The sequence below is a fragment of the Lathamus discolor genome, chromosome 1, assembly GCF_037157495.1.
Source record: "Lathamus discolor isolate bLatDis1 chromosome 1, bLatDis1.hap1, whole genome shotgun sequence".
NCBI lineage: Eukaryota > Metazoa > Chordata > Aves > Psittaciformes > Psittacidae > Lathamus > Lathamus discolor.
In genome coordinates, this window is record NC_088884.1 from 28,617,095 (window position 1) to 28,637,686 (window position 20,592).

General features: G+C 41.6%; 1 protein-coding gene across 1 annotated transcript in view; it reads left to right on the plus strand.

Moving 5' to 3' along the window:
- LAMB4 (laminin subunit beta 4) overlaps nt 1-17,372 on the plus strand; it is a 54,664-nt gene extending 37,292 nt beyond the window's left edge. The window contains 13 exon segments of the mRNA XM_065663801.1: nt 1,398-1,622; nt 2,709-2,929; nt 4,147-4,243; nt 4,597-4,972; nt 5,350-5,510; nt 8,558-8,763; nt 9,650-9,853; nt 11,391-11,535; nt 13,349-13,544; nt 14,170-14,308; nt 14,538-14,714; nt 15,649-15,802; nt 17,134-17,372. Of these exon segments, the coding sequence (XP_065519873.1) occupies nt 1,398-1,622; nt 2,709-2,929; nt 4,147-4,243; nt 4,597-4,972; nt 5,350-5,510; nt 8,558-8,763; nt 9,650-9,853; nt 11,391-11,535; nt 13,349-13,544; nt 14,170-14,308; nt 14,538-14,714; nt 15,649-15,802; nt 17,134-17,273 (2,441 nt within the window). The 3' untranslated portion in view covers nt 17,274-17,372.
- The last annotated feature ends 3,220 nt before the right edge of the window (nt 17,373-20,592 follow it).

Sequence of the window (20,592 nt, forward strand, 5' to 3'; positions counted from 1 at the left end):
ATTAATGTAAGAGAGAAAACTTACCATCCTCCACCCGTCCTCTGCTCAGAAATGACAAGTGAAGTTATGATAAGAAAATAGATAAGAAAAGTTAACACTCAGATTTACTGAAATTAGGTGGGGAAGTCCTGACCGAGAATAGCTGGAATTGTGCAACTAGTGTTTGAAAAAGAGATTCACTTACATGAATACAGTGAAGCCACTAATTTATCTGATGGCACTCTGTGGAAACCTTTCCAGGAGCACTATATTAGCATGATGGAGAGGGGGAGAACTGCAGTTGCTTGTTACCTCTGAAAAACAGGCCCTGCAAGCCCAAATCAGAAAGAACAGGGCATAAAAAAGATCTGGAAAGATTTTCTAACCAGAGAAAGTCTTTGTTCATATAGAGACATCTTGCCCAAAAGTAACTGCTTCACTGTTTAAATGGTCACTATAGAAAGATCTCCAGTGACAGAAGCAAACCCTAACAGCGAGCACTGCCAAAACCTGAACCAATCCTGTCATCTTTACTTAGGACAAGTTCCTTTATAAGTCAAGAGCAGTTTTGTTTGAATAATTGCTGTAGGGCCAAATTGATCCTTGTTGGTTCTCACCCAGGGGACTTCTGTCCTTACAAGCCACCACAGTCCTCAGTTCTGCATTTTCTTCCTCCTGCTCTTTCCCAGCAAGGCTCATTAGTCATCACTTCTGTGGCACTGTGTTCACTTCCTCAAAGATCATGGTCTGGCCCTGTGTAGCATGGTGAAGGAGCAAAGTCCTTGGTTGAGGATGAACCAGTGGATGAGGTCTTAGCAACACCAGCCTGCCCAGAAAGGTTTCTGAGATGCAGAGAGGTAGCACCCCACTCAGGGCAGACACTGGGGTGGTGTGCAGGAGTAATTTCAATGCCCACAAACAAGGAGAGAGCATGCCAGAATTCATATGACCTCCTGGGGATCCTCCACTGTGTTGCAGAAAGGAGGGCAGGTCTGCCAGATGCTGGGTTACTCCAGAAAAGGGCACCTTCCACCTTCCCATGCTGCATGTCAGGGTGAAGGCCCCAGGAAAAATCATGCAATATGGCCAACCCTGACTGCTGCCATGGAAAGGACTTTGCTGGAAAAAAATGTTTAGAGGTGTTGTGTGAGGGGTTACCTACTTACTATTACTGAAAGAACTTCCTTGATAAAAACAATTCGGGATGAAGAGAGCGTTTCCATCAGATTTTATTGTAAGAGATGTAATTTAGATGGATCATAGGATTAAAGGGCAACAGTCTCAAGCAGGTGGATATTTTCTACTGGAAATGTGCATTTGAACAATCAGGTTGAATCTTTTAACAGTATTACTGCAAATTACATGTTTCACTTGAGTTCCCATCAGCCAGCAAATATTTTTACCTTCCTCTCCGGCAGGCAGTCGGTGTGACGAGTGTCCTAGTGGGTTCTACAAAAACCTAGGCAGCCCTGGTCTTGACTGTGCACCATGTCCCTGCAATAATAACATTGATTTGACAGACCCAGAGTCCTGTAACAGGATCACTGGGGAATGCACCAAGTGTTTACACAACACCCATGGAACAAACTGCCAGTTCTGCAAACCAGGATATTTTGGCTCAGCCCTTGATCAAAACTGTCAAAGTAAGTAAGCAACAACACTACAACTGTGTATTGCTACCCCCCCAAAAAAGTAAAGAAATTAGGCTACAGGAAGGGGTTTGCCCTTGGAGGGACAGTAAAACTAAAGCAAATCAATGGAGCAAAACACAAGAATACCAAATATATTTCTATATATACAAAATATATAAATCAGTGATACAAGTAACTGTTAATATGGCATCTTTGTCATCCAGGTCTCATTAAATCTCGTACTGAATATCACTCCTAGGAAACACTTACTTGTAAAATTAAATTGTTACTCTCTGTTAGAAAGATAAATGTGCATTCAGCCCATTCAGGAAGGAATCAAAACTAAAGGAATCAAAGATGATTGTTTATCCATGTTGCTGGCTAATGCCAGCTAAGCAATGCTCAGTTAGCCAGATGGTGCCTTGCTGAGCTTCCTGCCTTACCAGTTGTTTCCATTAAGTGGCTACTAGAGTGAGACTGTTAAAGCAATTTAATAGGCTCCATGACACTGTCAGTAACTCCTCATTTTTAACAGAAAGGCAGAAGTGTATGAAAAAGCAAGGCATATATTTCTTCCCAGTGTTTCTCAAGGACTGTTTCCACAAATGTACCTGACTGAGGCTCTAATTTCTTCAGGCCAGACAGTGACATATATTTTCAAAAAACTCTTGTTGAGAGTCTCTAAAACACAGTTAAGCCCATTCCTCGTTCATTCTTGGAAGATGTCCATTAGAAATGGTTGAGCAAGAACTGGCTCCTCACAAGGAGGGCTTCTTATCTTGCTTATCTTGCTTATCTTACTGGCATTTCCCACGCTGGATAGTGCCTACTGTAAATCAGCTTCTCCTTACACAGCATATTTAACATTTCATTCTAATAAGATTCAAAATTCACTATGCCTTCCTTTTTTGTGCCTGTATCAAAAGCACTGAACACTCCCAGTAAGTTTGCTTGAAGCAATGTAGAAGCTATTATAGAAAGATAGGTAAACTGCATGAGATTAAAAATGTGTTCAAGATTACTAGAAGTAAGCTTACAGCATGGACTTTATGTACAGCTCTGATTGTCCATCAACTGTCTATATTGTTCTTTTTGCAGGGTGTACATGCAATCTGTCAGGTGTTAACCCTTCCATGTGCCCCGGGGGGGATGCAGCCTGCCTGTGTGACCCAGCCACAGGAGCTTGCCCTTGCCTGCCCAACGTAGTGGGCATGACATGCAACCAGTGTGCCTCTGGCTACTGGGACCTGGCTAGTGGAAAAGGATGTCAGATCTGTGATTGTGATCCAAAAAACTCCCAAAGCAACCAGTGCAACCAGGCGAGAAAATTACTCTGCTTTCTGGGAACCTGGGTGGTGGTGTTTCGGAGTGGCACAGTGGGGGCGTGCTTCTTATAAATGAGGATAGTTTTATGTCATGCTGCCTCAAAACAAGTAGTCTTTAGAAGTTTGCAGCTGGTGCAACCACCCTTAGAGTCATTAGGTCAAATGTGCTCTTCTTGTAACATGGCTCTGCTTGTAAGCAATTTCCCTTTGCCTGTGTGTTTCTTTGTCAAGTGAATCTTAGAAATACTTAGTAGGAAAACTTCATAGGAAAACACTGCCTTGCAAGTATATGTATAGGGAAGAGGGAAGTCCAGGCTTGGACCCAAGAGTCTTATGAGTATTTTTTAAAGTAAACACTTTAATACAGTAGCAGCTGTGGCCATTAAATTAATTGTGCCTCATCTATCAGACTGCTAGAATATTTTTCTCATCTTCAATTCCTGTGCAATTTTTAGGGCTAGAACATGGCATAAATAAAACAGTTTTAGAATAGAGAGGTAAAATTGCAGTTCCAAGGAGTCAACAGCAATTTCTCTATTGATTTCAGAGCACTTATCCCAAGCTCTTGCTGATGTGCTTTCACATTTTCCTTTCAATATGCTTTCTGTTTGTTCCAGTTTAATTAGTAGATTTATTATTTTTCCTAGCAAATGTAGCTCTTAACCTCAAAGAACTACTACTGCTTTTCTGAGCTATACCAACTACCAGAGCTGTAATTCCCTGAAGTTTAATTTAATAGCTGAATTCCAAAATAAATTTTCTAGGGCAATGTGCATAATGTACCCTTGAGGTTTTCAGGTACAGTTAATATATCATGTAGTTAAATGTTGAAATGTTGAGTACTTTATCCCAGCAAGAATAAGAAATTAATCTGTTTTGCTAAGGAAAAGAATCTTCTCTCTTAAGTCATAGTCAGAGGATGAGTTCTCAAAGAGCATCTGTAGACTGGAACACACAAAAACTTTTATCTTAGTAAAGTAAAGCCACTTCTCAAAGTCCATTTTGTTTTCACATCCTTGAGGAGCAATATGGGAAAGGTGGGCCAATACTTTATAAACCATGGTGTTCAAAGACCATGTGCGAGCAGTGTCACTGCAGTCCCCATACATCTATATGGCATAAGTCACAGGGAGAAAAAGAACCCCAGTAAATAATGTATATCCAGCCATATGATTCAGCAGGAAGCTATTTAATCCTAACTGTCTTTACAGTTTACAGGCCAGTGTCCATGTAAGCTAGGTTACAGTGGAAGATGTTGTGATGAATGTGAGGAAAACTACTTTGGCAATCCCCAGGCGCATTGCATTTGTAAGTATTACTGAGTGGGGACAACCGGATTAGAAACTGCCTCAAAAGAAATGTTTGTCTTTTATATTCATAGGGAAGACAGAACATACATGTAAAAAAGGAGGCTTTCATACATTTATGCGTATGAAATGGATAAAAGTGTTTATATTATTTATCTGTATTGTTCCTTCTATGGTTATGATGGGACCATGGAAGTTAGAAATGAAGAAGAGCCATTAACCAGGCAGACCACTTTGCTCTAACTAGAATACTGGTTTGCTTTTATGTCTTGAAATGCACAGTTGTACCTTTCGCATGTGTTAATCCCACAGAAAAGGAACGACTGGATGTAACTTGCTATCCCTTTCTTACAGCATGCGAGTGTAACCTGGAGGGAACCAGCCATCCCACGTGTGACAAAGCCACTGGTGTGTGTAACTGCCGTGCTGGCGTCACGGGCCGGTTCTGCAACCAGTGCGGCCGTGGCTTTGAGAAAGACTTCCCCTCTTGCCGCCAGTGTCATCTTTGTTTTGATCAGTGGGACACTGAAATTACTGCCCTCGCTCAGACTGTTCAGGGTTTAATGAGGTTTGCTGCAAACCTCGAAGAGAAAGGGGGACAAATGCCCAGCTGTGACATGCGCTTCAAAGCCTTTGAAGATGCCATTTCTGAAACGGAAAGAATTTTAAAACATCCTGTTCTTTCACTGGAGGCCATCTCAGACATCAAGGATTTCCAGGGCTATGTTCAGTAAGAGCTTGACTGCTCCTGAAAAAATTCCTTTGGCTCAGAAAGCAGTCTTCCCCCGGGCTCCACCAGCCATCCCTACACATCAAGTCTCACTTCACTTCTTATCAGCACACAGATGCTGGACTTTTAATTCACTGTTTTCAATATATCTATGAACAAAATAATCCTTATACATATTATCTGTCCTCCACAGCAGATACTTAAATGCTGGAATTTTCCAGTTCCTCCTAAGGGTTTTATAGATAAGCCATTACAAGTAAATGTTTCTGCTCATTTAGAAATTTATCTGTCTCTTGTCCTCTAAAATATTGTGCATCTCGGTTCTAGTTTAAGAACAATCCAGCCTGACTTCCGCATAACTGCTATTTCTCTTTCAGACATAAAGTTGCAGAAATGTATCCCCTTCATGGTAGACAGTATGAGTTTCCTGATCTTAATAAGAGCATAGAAGACATTGGGGAAGAAGCTGACCTAGTGTATGAACTTTTACAACAGAAAATACATCTGCACCGAAGTTTTCATTACTTGAGCCTCAAAGGTAAGGCAGCCAGCAATTAATTGATGTAGGGGGACATTTTCCATGAAATTTCGGAATGTTTTTCTCACCATAAAACCATACAACATTCCAAAGATCCCTAGATTTTAGCTTCTTACAGTAGTGCAAAAATGGAAATACTAACATTTTCCACTGGCTTTCCTAACTCCCTTTTATCTTAAAATGCCATGATAGACGGCATCTAGCATTCAAATGTATATGCTAAGGTCACATTGGTCAGAAGTCTCATGAATCCCAGTGTTTATACCAGGATTGAAAAGCGACTGAGTTTCACAGTATAGACTCACAGATCACACACTACGAACAGCAAAGGATTTTTTCCCCACTCCTGACTCCTCTTGGTCTTAGCAATACTTAAAGAATGTTGTACAGCAATGGTTTGTTTAATTAGAGAGTCATAGCACAAATTCTTAGTGTTCCCATGGGAAAATACATGGCTTTACGTGGTAACGAACTAGCTCTCCATCATCAAAAAATGTGAAGTCAGAGATGAGTTCCTTGGCATTTTTGAAAGAATTACAGTGTCTATGCTGGAGCTAAGTACAGTCTCCATCAGCTGCTAATAGCAGTAATGACAATGTCACAGACTGGTTTCTGAAGAAAGATGGGGATATATCAGTTGGCGATATCAAACAGATGCCAGATCATCCACAATGGCAGGAGACTGTCAGTTGCATACTCTCTAGAGAAATGGTTGCTGAGATATGAACCCCTAGAAGATAAAGTGTGCACTGCACAAGACACAAGCTACAGGCTTGTGTCTCCCATTTACAGTTCTTCTGTGTTTCATTCAGGCAAGAAAAAAATTGGCCTGGACAAGATTAAAAGAAGGAAAAGTCAACAGAATACAAATCTGAGGGAAAGGAAGAGGGGAAAAGAGGGACTAATTAAAATTTGGGGCTCCCCTGCTCTGTTGTACTTAGCAGTGCTCCCAGGGCCAGCTCTTTGCACAGTCAGCACAGCTCTCCCAGGCTCCACTTCCCAATTCAACTGAATCTTGTGCAGATTCTGAGAAAGGCAGGAAGGCAAAGAAACAGTAAATCCCAGGGAGGTCAGTGGATACACAGCTGAAGCATCTGTGGTGCTCTCTGGTCATGTTCCAAACCCGCTTCATCTTTCGGCCTCAGGAGATGGATAAACAGCCCTATAAAAAGCACATGGGAGTGTGGGGAGGGGAAGACCTTGGATTTAAGCTGAATTTCTGTTGAGGCCCATAAATATTCATTGGTCCTGCTACCAAGCATTTAACAGCACAGAAATAACATTTCCCTCAAGAAAACCAGCTTCTCTGATATCCAGGAGAAAGCCTGGCTCCCTCACCCTATCTCCATTTCAGGACCAGCAGCACATCCTTAGCATGGTGCTTTCCTCTCTCTTTTCTGCTGCGGTAGAGCAGGATATGGCCACATACACCACCTGGGGCACATTTGGCACTTGCGCTCTAGATACATGCAGGGAACGGGCTCCTACCTACTTCTGTTTGCAGAGAATCAGGACTCAGAGTCTTCCCTTTAGGCATACATTCAGCTGACTGACCTGGAAATGTCAATAGCTAATGATGGATTAAAATCACTGGAAAAAACAAGACACAAGTGTCCTTAAACGAATGCTTGCAGTTTATGAAAGCTCATGAAATTATGGCTTCCCAGCCTTGGCCCCTGACTTTGAAGCCATGGTGGTATGGTAATGCACTGAGTACAACTTCCTACGCTGTAAATCAAGCCTGTGCTACGAAGCAGTGTTTAATGTAAAAGAACTTGAGAACTCTACAGCTCCATAACAATCCAGGCGTGAAAAATGCATTTGGGATACTTAATGGAGAGCTGAACTACTGTAAACTATTCCTGTGATGGAATTGTTGCACAGAAGACAGTCTCTGGCTTAGATACGGAGTTACAGCAGCCTCTCGCCGGGTATTTTGGATTAGAAGCTAACTTTAAACTGTACCTTGTTTCCAAGAGTCACAAGATAAAATAAATAGCCCTAGTTCCATATAACTAAACATTGTTCAGCTTCAACTAAACAAGGCCAAGGACTTTAGAGTCTGATTCAGAGCATGCAGGACTTGATGAGTGCCTTGTTATTGACTTCAACTAGTAACTGATTCAGTTACCGACACAAAGAAGGACGTTAATCAATAACTTCTAACGCTTTTTCACTGCCCACACATCAGTTCTGGCTCATTGCACATACTTCTGCCCGGGTATCTGGGGACAGCTTTGGGTTCTCTGGAGATCTGTGAAGCCTCAACAGCAGTAACTTTAAATTATGTGTTTTGCAAAAGGTCTGAGTGCTTTCCTTAGGCCATTAATCTGCAAAAATATAATATTCTCCAACCCTTCTGAGTCTGTTTAAGGGAAAGCTTATACTAAGCAAACAAGACTCTCACTGGAAAGCATTTTTTGTCTGGCCTACAAGCTTATCATGGAAATGCTTTTTTTTAATGCATCAACCTTGAAATTGGATTTTCCAGAGCCAAAGAAAACTCATAAATTCCTATTTGTATTATAAATTTTGGCCTCAGTTTAGTAGACCATTTAACTCTTGGGTGCTATGCTGAACAGGCCGGACAAATGCTTTTCTGACTCATAATCAGAGAGCTGATAATTTCATAGGTTTTACAACTGGCAGAAACAGTTCACCTGCCTAAACTTCAAAACAGCATAAATGACAGGAACTTTATCAAATCAACAACAAGCACCAATGGATGAATGCAGATTATGTTATTAATGCAGTAGCAGTTTATGTTATTAATGGGATCCCCTTTATACTTTTTTATCTTTGTATCTTTCATTCTCACGCACAGTGGACCCTTGGGATCCACTGTATTTGCATCTATTTTAGGGTTTTATGAGTATCAATAACTATTCCTGTTTAGCAACTGGCTAAGCACTAAAAAGCTTGACTGTTCCTCCTTGCTGTCCCAAACCAAGCACCAGTGGCAACAAACTTAACCATCAGTCACTCACCATTTGTCCAGAATTCAAGAAAATACATTCATTAAATGCAACCTATTTCTATTGCTACAGAGGCCATCAGCAACATTAAGAAATACTTTGAAGTATCATTGCTGGCAGAAGAGAAGACCAGTGAGACAGCCCCTACTGTAAGATACTCAGAGTATACCAGGAACCGTGCGCTTACTATGCTGGGCCGTCAGGCCTTGAAAGCAAGCAATGTGCTGGAACAACTCAAGATGATCAAGAGCCATGATGTCCGAAACTTGAATGAAAAGGTGGGTGTTGTAAATTTTGATAGGAGACCAAAGAAAACTCTCTTTTTTGATGCTGTTGGTAGGTTTTATTTTAAAAGTGTGCTTACATGCCTTTTTAAATCTGGGAAATGACACTTCCCTGGCATGACATGCAGTCACATCAGAAACAGCTGCACTTCTCAGCTGCAGTTACTACCAGCCTTCTGGAAGCCATTGCTCCTAAGACAGACCCAGCACAAGGAACTCTTTAAGAACTCTCTAGTCTCAAGAGGACATCAATGTAAATTCAGAAAGATTAACCCCAGCCTCCTTCTTCAGTAAGGAGGCTTAAATTAAGCAGGGCAACTTTGCCTTGGAGCGGATGCCCTAGAGTGCTCACATATCCTTTGCATCACCATGGAACAGGAAGGGATTTGTGTTCTGCGGGGCAGCAATGAGTACCTGATAGCACCTTCAGCCAGCCCTGACAGATCTGGAAGATATTATCCATCTAGGTCTTTAGTCTTAAAATCTGTGTCAAACTATATAGAAGGCTAGACATAGTACTATGGTGTGTGAGAGGTGGTGTGCTTTAGAACAGGCCATTGACACATAGGCTGGATGTGGCCAAAGGAAGAGTTTCAATGCTTTTGCCGTAGAGGAGCAAAGCAAGGGTCTTAGCGCAACATATGGAGCCCAACAAATGGCTCCAGCAAGCTATGGGCTGCCATTGTATTCTTCAAGTCAAATGAGGGGGACCTCTAACTGGCAGTGGCACCATCTTTGCAGAGACCAGACCACTGTCTCTTTGGAAAAATCCCTTCCTATGTTCAGTGTTCATATGATGTCAAGCATTTTCCTTACCCCAGGAGCATATCTCAGGCCCTCAGAAGAGACCTGACATAAGCATCTTCCTTTCTTATTTCAGGTCTGTGGTGTGCCAGGAGACAAGCCCTGTGTCACAGCAGCCTGTGGGGGAGCTTTGTGCCGGGACAGTCATGGACTCAGGCAGTGCGGTGGCCCAAACTGCAGTGGGGCTCTTCCTCTCTCCACTGAAGCCTTCAGAAAAGCTGAGGAGACTGCTGTGTTGCTACATAACTTGACTACTCAGCTACGGGAACCTGAGAATCAGGTGCTGTATATCTAACCTACATTTGTTCAGTGAAATGGATGGAGGATGAGATTTGGGAGGTCACAAATCTACAAAACCTCACCCTGTCCCACCATCACAGACCTATCACGGTTCAGTGCTGGTAGTATTAAGCGCCAGTCCCACCAAGAGACTAGCTTTAGCTATGACTTCCTCTTCCTCAGAGCTTCCAAGATCTTATGGTTCACGGTGCCCTGTGTCTATGGAATGTGGTGGCATCAGGCTAGTATTGTCTATATTTTTATAGGGAAAGATTCAACTGGCACCATTTGTCAGTAGCCTCAGTATGGCCCATGCTTATTGCAATGGGGTTACTGCTGTGCATAGCGTTAAGCTCTATTTATACAGCTTCATATTACTCTTAGGTTTACCATTAAATAATTTTTGCAAATAATTTCAAGACAAAGCTTTTCTGCCCCTGGTGATATTTAGAAGGGGATCAAGTAGTCAGCTCTACTGCACAGTAGTAGTGAAAAATAACTCAAGCAAAGTGTGGCCGATGCAACATGTGCCAAGGAAACAAAATAGACAAATCCCAAAACACCAGTAAAGACAGTTTGTTTTTATTAACTATCAGAGCTGATACCTGTCGAAGTTACAGACACACACATTTCCCAACAGAAATGTTATTCTGCTGTGGCTTTGTCCTGTCCCTGGAGGGTGCCTGGCCATCCATTTCCTCTTCTTAAAATGTACCCATTTTGCATCACAACTAACCGGTTTGGAAACGTCAGGACACATGCCTGGGACCCCAGGACACAAAGGGGCAGCAGCAAAAGGCATCTGCTGAGGCAGTGAGCACCAGGCTGCGAAGACATTGTCCTTGGTGCTCGCCAGCCTCAGGCAGCTTTGTGATAATATCGGTGAAATATTTTGAGATGTTTTGGAATTAAAAACATCACCATTTTTCATGTTGCATGGGGAAACAGCGAACCTCTTCCCTCCACAGACTGCAGAGAGGCAATGCCTGTGCATTTCCTTAAGGCAAAGCATAGTCCCCAGCAAAGCAAAATGATGGAATTCAATGGTTAATCTAAAGCTGTCATTTAAGTTATTAAGAATACTAATGTAATAGTAAAATGTAACTTTTAAAGACAAGCCTTAAACTCTACCTTCCTTATTTGTGTCCTTTTAAGTGTATTTTTAACAGCAAGTCCAATGTGAAAAGGCAAATGGAATTGCATGCCTTTTCTGTGCTGAATCTGATCACTAACATACTGCAGTACTACAACAGATAACAGTTAGCTCCTTCTTTTAGAAACAGAAGGAGCTGTGGTTTAGCAGAAAATAATGAAGAGAAAATAATGTTTGATTTAGGCTTTTCCTGAGACCAGATGAAGGCCATGTTGTAGCAACTTCTGGGGTCCTCCAAAGGGGACTCCTACTATTTTTCAAAGCCACATCAAGTGATTCCAGCTAAGGCCTAGATCAAAATAACCTTTCTGCCAGAGCTCAACATGCCAAGCAATGATAGATAACCTGCAGAAAATGGCTCTGCTATTTCTAATAACATTTCCAGGTTGAAAGCATTAGAAAAATGGCAGAAGACAGCAAGTTGAAAGGCTCACAATTTAATGTGCAACTGGAGAGGACTAAGAATCAAATTGAAGTGGGTGGAGAGATCACTAAGGAGTTCATCCGAAAAGTGAAAGACTTCTTGTTAGGTAAATATACAGAGTTCTTTCTGACTCATTTTTAATATATATTCTAATATAATATAACGTAATAGATGGCCAGAAAATTATCTAACTGCATATACAAAAGATTTCTTGTCTACCTCCTGATCTGTGCAATCTTCTTCAATCCCTTTTTTTTCTAGTGCTTTTTTCTACCAGGTGACAGTACACTGTTATCATTTCCGAATAGATCTGTTACATTCTGATTGTCATCTTTTGTTAATGCACTTCATTTGAAACATCAAGTAATTCCCTCAGCTCTTGGTTTGTCTGAATAAAGGACTACTTAGATAATTTCATACAATATATCAAGACCAGGAATGTCCAATACATCCTCAAATTGTTATTCCACCCCCTTCTTCCAGGCCCATAAATAGAGGCTCTCCATAGGGAGCGTGGGAATTAGGACACATACCACTCCATCGTCTCCGTAAAGCTGTAGCTCGAGGAACCAAAGGATTCTGGTAGAACTTCATAGCTTTCATAAAAAATAACCAAACAACCATACATACACTAAAACTTTTTCCACCCTCATGACTGCAGAAAACTGCTGTAAGAAACAGACCCTTAGATTTTTTTACCAGATGCACATCAAAAGAGTTCAAATGTGGTGGGATTCTTTTAATCTCTTAAAAGAATCATCTCATAAATTTCTAAGGATTCCATGTTGGCAGTCCTTTGGCATTCATACCTCTATCTCCATATGAGAGCAAGGGCAGAGGATACAGGACTTTATTTAGGAATTTTAAGTTATTTTGTTGAATTGGAAGAAAAACTCCATTTAAATCCTTAAGATTCTCAGATTTTTATTTGACAGCGATTGAAAATTCTACCTTTGGCTCTTCTTTGTTTCTCAGCAGACATACAGAATTTATGGACAATTATAAAGCATTTTTTAAAATGAATTCTTGTTTTGTAAATTGAAGTTTTAAGAACAGTAGCAGCTGAGACAAGTGCAGTGACATTAAATCTGCTGAGTTCTACATTGACATGAATGGTAATTTTAATATATTTCTACAGAAAATAGCTCTCAGGAATGCACTACTGATTGCACAGTAAATGCCTTTAATTCTTGGTGAGTTACTTTGGAACATTAGCACAAACATTTAATATGTTTCAACTGTTTAATCACTGAAGAAGGTCTTGTCTATAAAGTGAAATGAGCAAAAAACAGATGCGGTGATGAGATGTCACAAAGCATTGACTAACTGCATGCGCCTGTGCCTCCTTGTAAAGAACTAGGAAAAGCTCTTTATAAGGGGAGCTGTCAAAATACATTTTTTTCTACTGTAAATTCCCATCCTATCCATGTCTGACCCAAGTTCCCTCTGTACTTTAGCCCTTCTCATTAACCACGGAAGGAACCACTTTCTCAATATTGTGGTGACTCCAGGGAAGGGATTACACCCACTGGCCAGCTTGGAAAGCTCCATTCACACCCCAGTCTCTCCAGCTCCTCTTTGATCTGAGGGCCAAGGGAAAAATGGGCTCTGACACATCTAGCTGTGCTGTGCACTGATTTAAAACCTTCTACAGGCTCAGTTCTACATCAAAAATTTAATAACTCAGTTCAAAGTGGGTTCAAATCCTCATTTTAGCCAGTTCTGACAACATTAACAGCAGTACCTGGAAGCATAATATTAAATCACAAAACATTGGAAATAATTCTCTTCCCCCCTCGCTGTGCCTGTCAGTTTATTCTCCCACATAACTAAAAGGGTAGGCAGCCATAATGATCATTTACATTCCACTGGGAGAAAAGAGCTGCTTCAGGATACCCTCAGCTCCATTTCTATTGCAGATGAGAGTGTGCCTCCAGAAGACATTGAGAAGGTGGCAAATTACGTTCTGCAAATAAACCTTCCCCTGACTCCACAAGAGCTCACGGGCATGCTTGGCATTATGGACCACTGTGAGAAGTACAAGCTGGATGCACATAAGAGAAACAGAAAATGGGAGGAAGCTCGGATGCTGCTGATGGAGGCACAAGAAGCTGAGTGAGTAGGGTATTCTCATACTGATGTGCCAACTCCAGCGGGGTGGCACTGTGCCTGTAGGACTGCTCCATACCCCAGGCAGCATCCCAGTAACACTGGAGGGAAAGTTCAGATGACAGAGGATTTCAGCTTGCCACTTCCAGCAGGAACAAGGCACTGACCACTGGGCTGCGGGAGTCAACATGCTGCAAGGAGGCAGCTCCCGCCAGCTCCTGACTCCTCTTCCTGCTGAATCAAAGAGCCCAAAGCAGCTACTTACTTCCACATTGGACCTAGTGAAGCATTACATCTGGTTCAGTGGGAGGTTTAAATATGGGTGAGAAAGAACTAAAAAGAACTGAGGAGGGAGAAAACATGTTTACCTTTGAGTCTTCTTTTCTAGCAAAGCAGCTCACCACCAGGCAGCCTGCAGTATCCAGACTCACCTTTAAAACAGCAGCTCACATGCTACCACACAAAGTCCCCTAACAAGGTTTTTCTTTGCCAACTTAAGAACCACAATTTTAATGGCTGTTGTTGAACTTGAGGGAACATTTCTGCATGCAAGCATGGGTGCATCTGAAACATGTTCTTGCTTTGCTCTCCATGCCACAATTCTACACATGCTTCTATCTTTCTATTTCAGCAAAGCAGCTACAGCTCTTCCACCTGTGAATGAAATTAATAATAAACTTAAAAATGTTGTGAAGTCCCAAGGACACTCCAAAAATACCATCATAAAGTTAAATGAAGAGATACAAGGCATCAGAACACAGATCTCACAGGTATCTTCCGTAAAACTTTTATTTACTACATATATTATAGAAAAAGATACTTAATTTCAAATTTTCCTTAATGTAAACTTAAATAAAACCAGAATGTGGTGCAAATCTGACACAGATTCCATAATGCTTAAAGGTCTCCTTCTTAATCAGTTGACATTAATCTCCCCCATTACCACACTCTCCAAGCTGGCTGGATGTTGCATAAGAAACTACAATTGCTCTGTTTTAGGCTGAGAACCAAGTGAATAAGACAAACGACAAACTAAATGATTTGTCAGCAAAACAGTCTGAGATGGAAGATGAAATTGCAACACTGCAGGCAAAAATGCTGATGAACAAGAATCAAGCTACAAAGGCAAAAGCAGGGGCAGAAGCAGCACACAAGCGAGCCCAGAACATTGATAATGTAAGCCTTTCTGTCATGTGTTAAGGGAAAAAAAGATTCCTTTAATGTTTAACAGTACTTTTGCTTCAGAAGTACCATTGTGTTACCCCCCTCTCCTCAAAACTGTTATGTTTTCCTTATGCCATGCAGTGTAAAATGTCATAGGTAAGAGTTATATTTATTTTAAGGTTTCTAGCATATAACACTTCTGTTTGTTTGAATGAAAACATACATATTTCTCTGGCTACTCTGTGATATTCTTCCTTGCACTGTGTACAAGACTTAGTCACCATGGGCACCAGTAAACACAACAGAACAAATCACAAAACCAGATATTAAAACATGCTAGTGATGTAAGCAGACTGGCCATTCATCCCATGCCATTCTCCTTCAGAGGAAATTGTTCTGGGAGTTACCTGGAGTTTTTGGTAGGCTGGGTGCTCTTTAATAGCTCCAATTTTTGAGGATGTGCTAAAATTGCAAGAACCAGGTACCCACAGTGCAAGCCTGGAGCATGACCAAGCTTCCAGGTCAAAAAAAACTTAGTCAAAATCTAAACTGCAGTCTCAACAGCACCTAAATCAGCAGAGAATGGATTATCCAGTAAATATTCCTACAGTGTTGCTACAGATAATTTGCCTCCTGGCAAAATTAAATTTACAGAAAAGCCCTATTGAAAGAAGTAAAAATAGCATACCCTTTAAAAAGTTTAAACAATATTTACTTTACATCCTCCCCTCCCCTTTAGATTGCTCCACTGGCTATTTGTTTTAATTGATTTCTATGAGGTTTTGTAAAGCATTGTTCCATGTACATTCATTATGCATGTTTTATTTAAGAGAATGAGGGATTTCAAGTTTGGTTCAAAGAGGACATACAAAGAAAGTATGTGCCCTTCAGTACTCCAGATTAATTGTGAGATGCTCATAAATCAAGTAACATCATTTTGTTACAGGAGTTTGCTGACATTAAAAGAAAGTACAGCATTCTTCAAGAAAAGCTGAAAGCCCAAGGACCTCCAAAAGCAACACTAGAAAAAGTGAAGCAGCTGAAAGAAGAAGCAGAGAAACTGGCTGAGGAGACTGAGAAGAAAATTAAAAGAATAACAGGTGGTGTTATTGCTTCAATAGCAAAAGGGGAAAATTGTGACAGCCATGAATTCAGCTGAAGCCCTTGCCCACAGACAGTGACAGACCAGGATCACCTGAAATAGGGTTTAAAACAGTTTAACTAGTGAGAATCTCTGCTTGAAGCTACTCGATCAGTTTAAAAGTAGTTGAATTGATTTGGCTTATGTACTTTTTCTGACATAAATTGCTAGCTATACACACAGGGACTTGCAGTGATTAGATTCAGTCAGTTTAAAAGCAGGACAAGTGCAAAATCTACTAAAACTTTGCTCCAGATTTAGCTGAAAGCCTTGATTTATGCATTTGCTTTGGGCATTTGGACCTCAAATCTTTCCTCTGCATTCTATTTTTTTCTTACCCAAGTGATGTCTTGTGTCATGGAGCTGCAGGATAGCTGTTTTCCATCAGTCCATACTTCCGTCAGTTCTCTGAGCAACGGCAGAGCTAACCAGATACAAATACTGGCTTGTGGAGACTGAAGCTGACATGCCCTGGGGCTGCAGGGCTGTGGCTGAGAGGGGTCACGGGCAGTGGAGACTGTGGCTGCTGTCATCATACTGGCACCGATTCTCACACAGCCTCTTGGGTGGGTTTAGAGGGTCACCAAAAATGAAGAACACATCTCATTTAATTGCACACAAGGAACTGCTTGCAGTGAAGGTCTGGGCATTCCCACTGGGAATCATTTGGCTTAGGATCCTGCCAGGCTCAATGTCCAAAAATACTATGTAACATCACCAAAACTGAAGCATTTTCTCCATCCCAAGAGCAAATTCTTCAGGACAGGATCTGAAATATTTTGAGCATATACCTTGACGAAAAGCATTAAGAGCATCCGAGTCACTCCAAAGGCCCAGATGATAAGTGTGTTGGAAACAGGCAGTGAATAATGTGGTTTTGACTCACTACCAGTATGTTTACACTGGTGTAGCTTCACAGGGACCAGCAGAAAACATTCCTGTAAATGAGGAAGACCTAACCTCATTATGCCCAAATTGTTCAGGCTTTACACACATCAATGGGCACACTGTTCCTCTAAGTGTTTCCACTTAAACTAACTCCTTTAAGAACTCCATGTCCTACCCTATCCTAGCTGACAGACAAAAGCACATGCTGAGAAATTAATTTATTTAAGGCTGTCAACATTTCTCTTGCTATGCAGAAGCCAGACTTTTCCTTCCAGTTGCATATATAACATTCCCTATTTGAAATGGGCATATTGCCTCTTAAACTCCTGGGAAAAGAAATGCTGTTAATCCATGGATTTTACTTACACAATAAATGTAAGGATCATTGCATGTCTCTTCCAGATCTGGAGAAGAAGCTTCAGGATCTGAATCAAACCAAACAAGACAAGGCAGAGCAATTGAGACAACTAGAGGAACAAGTGATAGCCATTAAAAATGAAATCATGGAGCAGGAAAGCAAGTATGCAACATGCAAAAGTTAGGGTCTGAACAGACCATCAGGTAAAATGCAACTGGTCTCCGTGCTTACCACCTCCTAAGCTTCCTGGCACAGGGGGCTGTCCTCCCTAAATAAATCTGAAGGTGCCTACAGTATTTTGGCAGTGAATAATGTAATTTTCTCTTGGGTATTTTTTGTCCAGCTGAGTTTATATGAAAATAAGAAATACTTTTTAATAAACCAGCTGATTAAGTAATCAGGATGTAGTATTTAAGGGAGCTTTGTAATACACCCCCGTGCACAGCCTAGAGCTTCTTGTTGTAGGGGGTTGGAAATGCAAGAGAAGGATTGCTCAGAGAGTAACTGCCTCAAAGACAGACTCCACACAATAACCTGTGGCTGTGCCACAGCCCTGCATGAGTCTGCACAGACCGGGATGTGGTAATGCAGATGAAGGGCTGCAGGCTTTGATAGCCATCGCTGACAACTATCAGTGTCCTCAGGGTACTGTCACTCCTCCCTAACCCCATCTCTTCACCGAGACAGAGCAGGGGGAGCACTAGGAATCCCTGACCATGTGGGGGTCCCCCTATGTTCGCTGAAAATGCACACATACCTCCATGCATACTGAACCATCAGAGGTGGACAACAGGGAGACAATTCCGCACTGCCCACTGGATGGCAGCGCACTGATGTTTAATGCTGAAAACTTCAAAATCATTCTTTGTGAATGCCCCTCCGTACCTATTTTTATTATGCTTCTAAGTCATTTTTAGTTAATGCAACTAACAGTTGTAAAATGACTCCATCTCTTTGGTTTAAGCAGTGAGTCTAAAGGCCCCACAAATGTTGAAAAGCAGTTTCTCCAGCTCTTCTCCCACATGCAGCATCTCACAGAATTCAGAGTTCACTTACAGCCATTAAGAACATAGAAATTGTCCTAAATTTTCATTTATAATTCCTTTATATATATATATATATATATATATATATATATATATATATAAAGAAGGAGAATGGGGCTAAGCAATTGCTACAGAAGTGCTAGAGTTTTAAAAAGGCCGAAGGGAGCTATGCCTTGGTTCTAAAATCGCACCCTTGGTATACACACTTCTGTAGGATGCTGAACAGACTGACAATGTCTCTTCCTCAGTTAAAACCAGTTGTGTCATTCCTGGCTGGATTGTCCCACAGCAAGCATCGCAGGAGCAGCCCAGCATTGCTTCAGAGCTTGGGTGCAGCCCAGAGCACATCTGTAAAACGAGGAATGCTCTGCAGGAATACAGGGCTCTTATAATTTACCCATCCTCCTGCCAGCAGCATCCATAAAACAATCCTTATTGATCCAAGGGAGATAAATCATCCACAGTTATCAATCTGTGTTTAGAAGAGCTAAAGTAGCATTTGTACGCAGTGGGGACTTGCACGGGAATTGCTGGCATGAGTAAGATTTCAGAGATACTCCTTTAACTCAAACCAGCTGTGCTCCAGGGCAGTGTGCAACACGCGTTACCCATCTAATAGCTTCTATTGTGAAAATGATGGAATCAAATTGTAATTCGATATAATCCAACAAAGATACCTGAATGCAGCATGCACATCATTTGCATTTGATTTTTTATCTGATTTTTAGCACTTTAGAAACTCACCTGTGAGGTGTGCGGCTTCTTTATAAATCCCTAGGCTGTAATCAGATGAGTGTATTTAGATTGACTGCCATAATGAAACTGAGCATTTCTGTTTTACTCAGAGCACACAACTCACCAAGCTGCTCACAAATGGGTCTCTAGGTAATGAAGGTTTCAATGCACTGCACCTGAAACAGGCAACCTGAAGTGTTTAGATAAATTCCCAATAGCATTCACGGCTTTAACAATCTGAATTCTCAAGCAGAAAGTTGAAAGAGAATGTCCTCCTAAAATCGCTGTTGGCTGTGAGAGTTGCCATATGGCTTTTGACAAGCTGCAAGGATGCAAAGTCTGTAAACAGTTAAAGAGGCCTGGAGGGGAGATGTATCCATGTGGGAAAACAGAGATTGCTGGATAAAAACGGAAACAGGAAGAAGAAAGCCAGCATGGAGTCTAAGCTCCCCTGCCTTCTTCCAAGCATGCTCAGACACACAAAGTGAGCAGACCAGAAGCTACAGAACACCAAATCCATCCTGTGACAGCTTCCGACACTTACAGCTGTGTAGCATTCCCCACTGAAAGTGACACAAAAGCTTTTAAAGTGGTTTTGCAAAGCTAATTTGTGGGAAAATGCTGCATCTGGATCGAAAATACCTATTTTTAGTTACCCCTGACCCTCCTTCTTGTGGGCAGAAGTGGTTTCAGAAAACTTTCTTGACAAAAAAATACTGAATTCAGTATCTTGCTGTAGAGCATTTTGACTTCAGTGACATTAATCAATATGCAAACAACAATCAAATTTACGTATAATCCAAGATAAATTTAATCAAAAGTTACTTCATTAGCTCTCTTTGTTAGGCATTCAACCTCTGCACTGTTACAAAAAAAGAGATGATCAAGTGGGTCTCACTGAGGTTAAATTCTGAAATTTGGCTCTTTGAGAAGACTCCAAATGCAGCACAAAGACACCCAGGACTCTAAAGTTGCTTCACCAACCACAAGAATAGGACATAACACAAAACTGAATTTTTATCATTTGAAAAATCGAATTAGAAGCATGGACTGGTTTGGGTTGGAAGGGACCTTAAAACTCATCCAGTTCCAACGCCCTGCCATGGGCAAGGACACCTTCCACTACAGCAGGTTGCTCCAAGCCCCGTCCAAGCTGGCCTTGAACACTGCCAGGGATGGGGCAACCACGGCTTCTCTGGGCAACCTGTGCCAGCGCCTCAGCACCCTCACAGGGAAGAATTTCTTCCTAATGTCTAAATCTCCCCTCTGTCAGCTTAAAGCCATCCCACTGATCACTATTGCTCATGAGCACTGCAGAGAGGGACAAACAAGTTCACTGCATCTAATGACCCACACAGTGAAAGCTGGTAGTTTCAGCTGCCTCTGAAAGGTGACCTCAGTTATGGGTGACAGTGGCCACCCCAGTCTATGGCTGCAATTCCAAGTCGATCCCTGATGCCACACAGCAGGGTCATCCCTAGGCTGGAATGCAGTGCGTTCCATCTGCAGCAAGGCACAAAAGGAGGCTAGTCACAGGGCAAGGAGCTCCAGAGGGCAACATTAGCCCACTTCAGGTTTAGGGGAGGATGGGACTTCTATACAGCTATGAAGCAGAAAAAAGATCAGAAAACTGATAAAAATTGAAAAAATATGGGACAGAAAAAAATCCAATGGCAATGGAACACTGTCCTTGTACAGTCACACATGGAGCGATGCCACTGC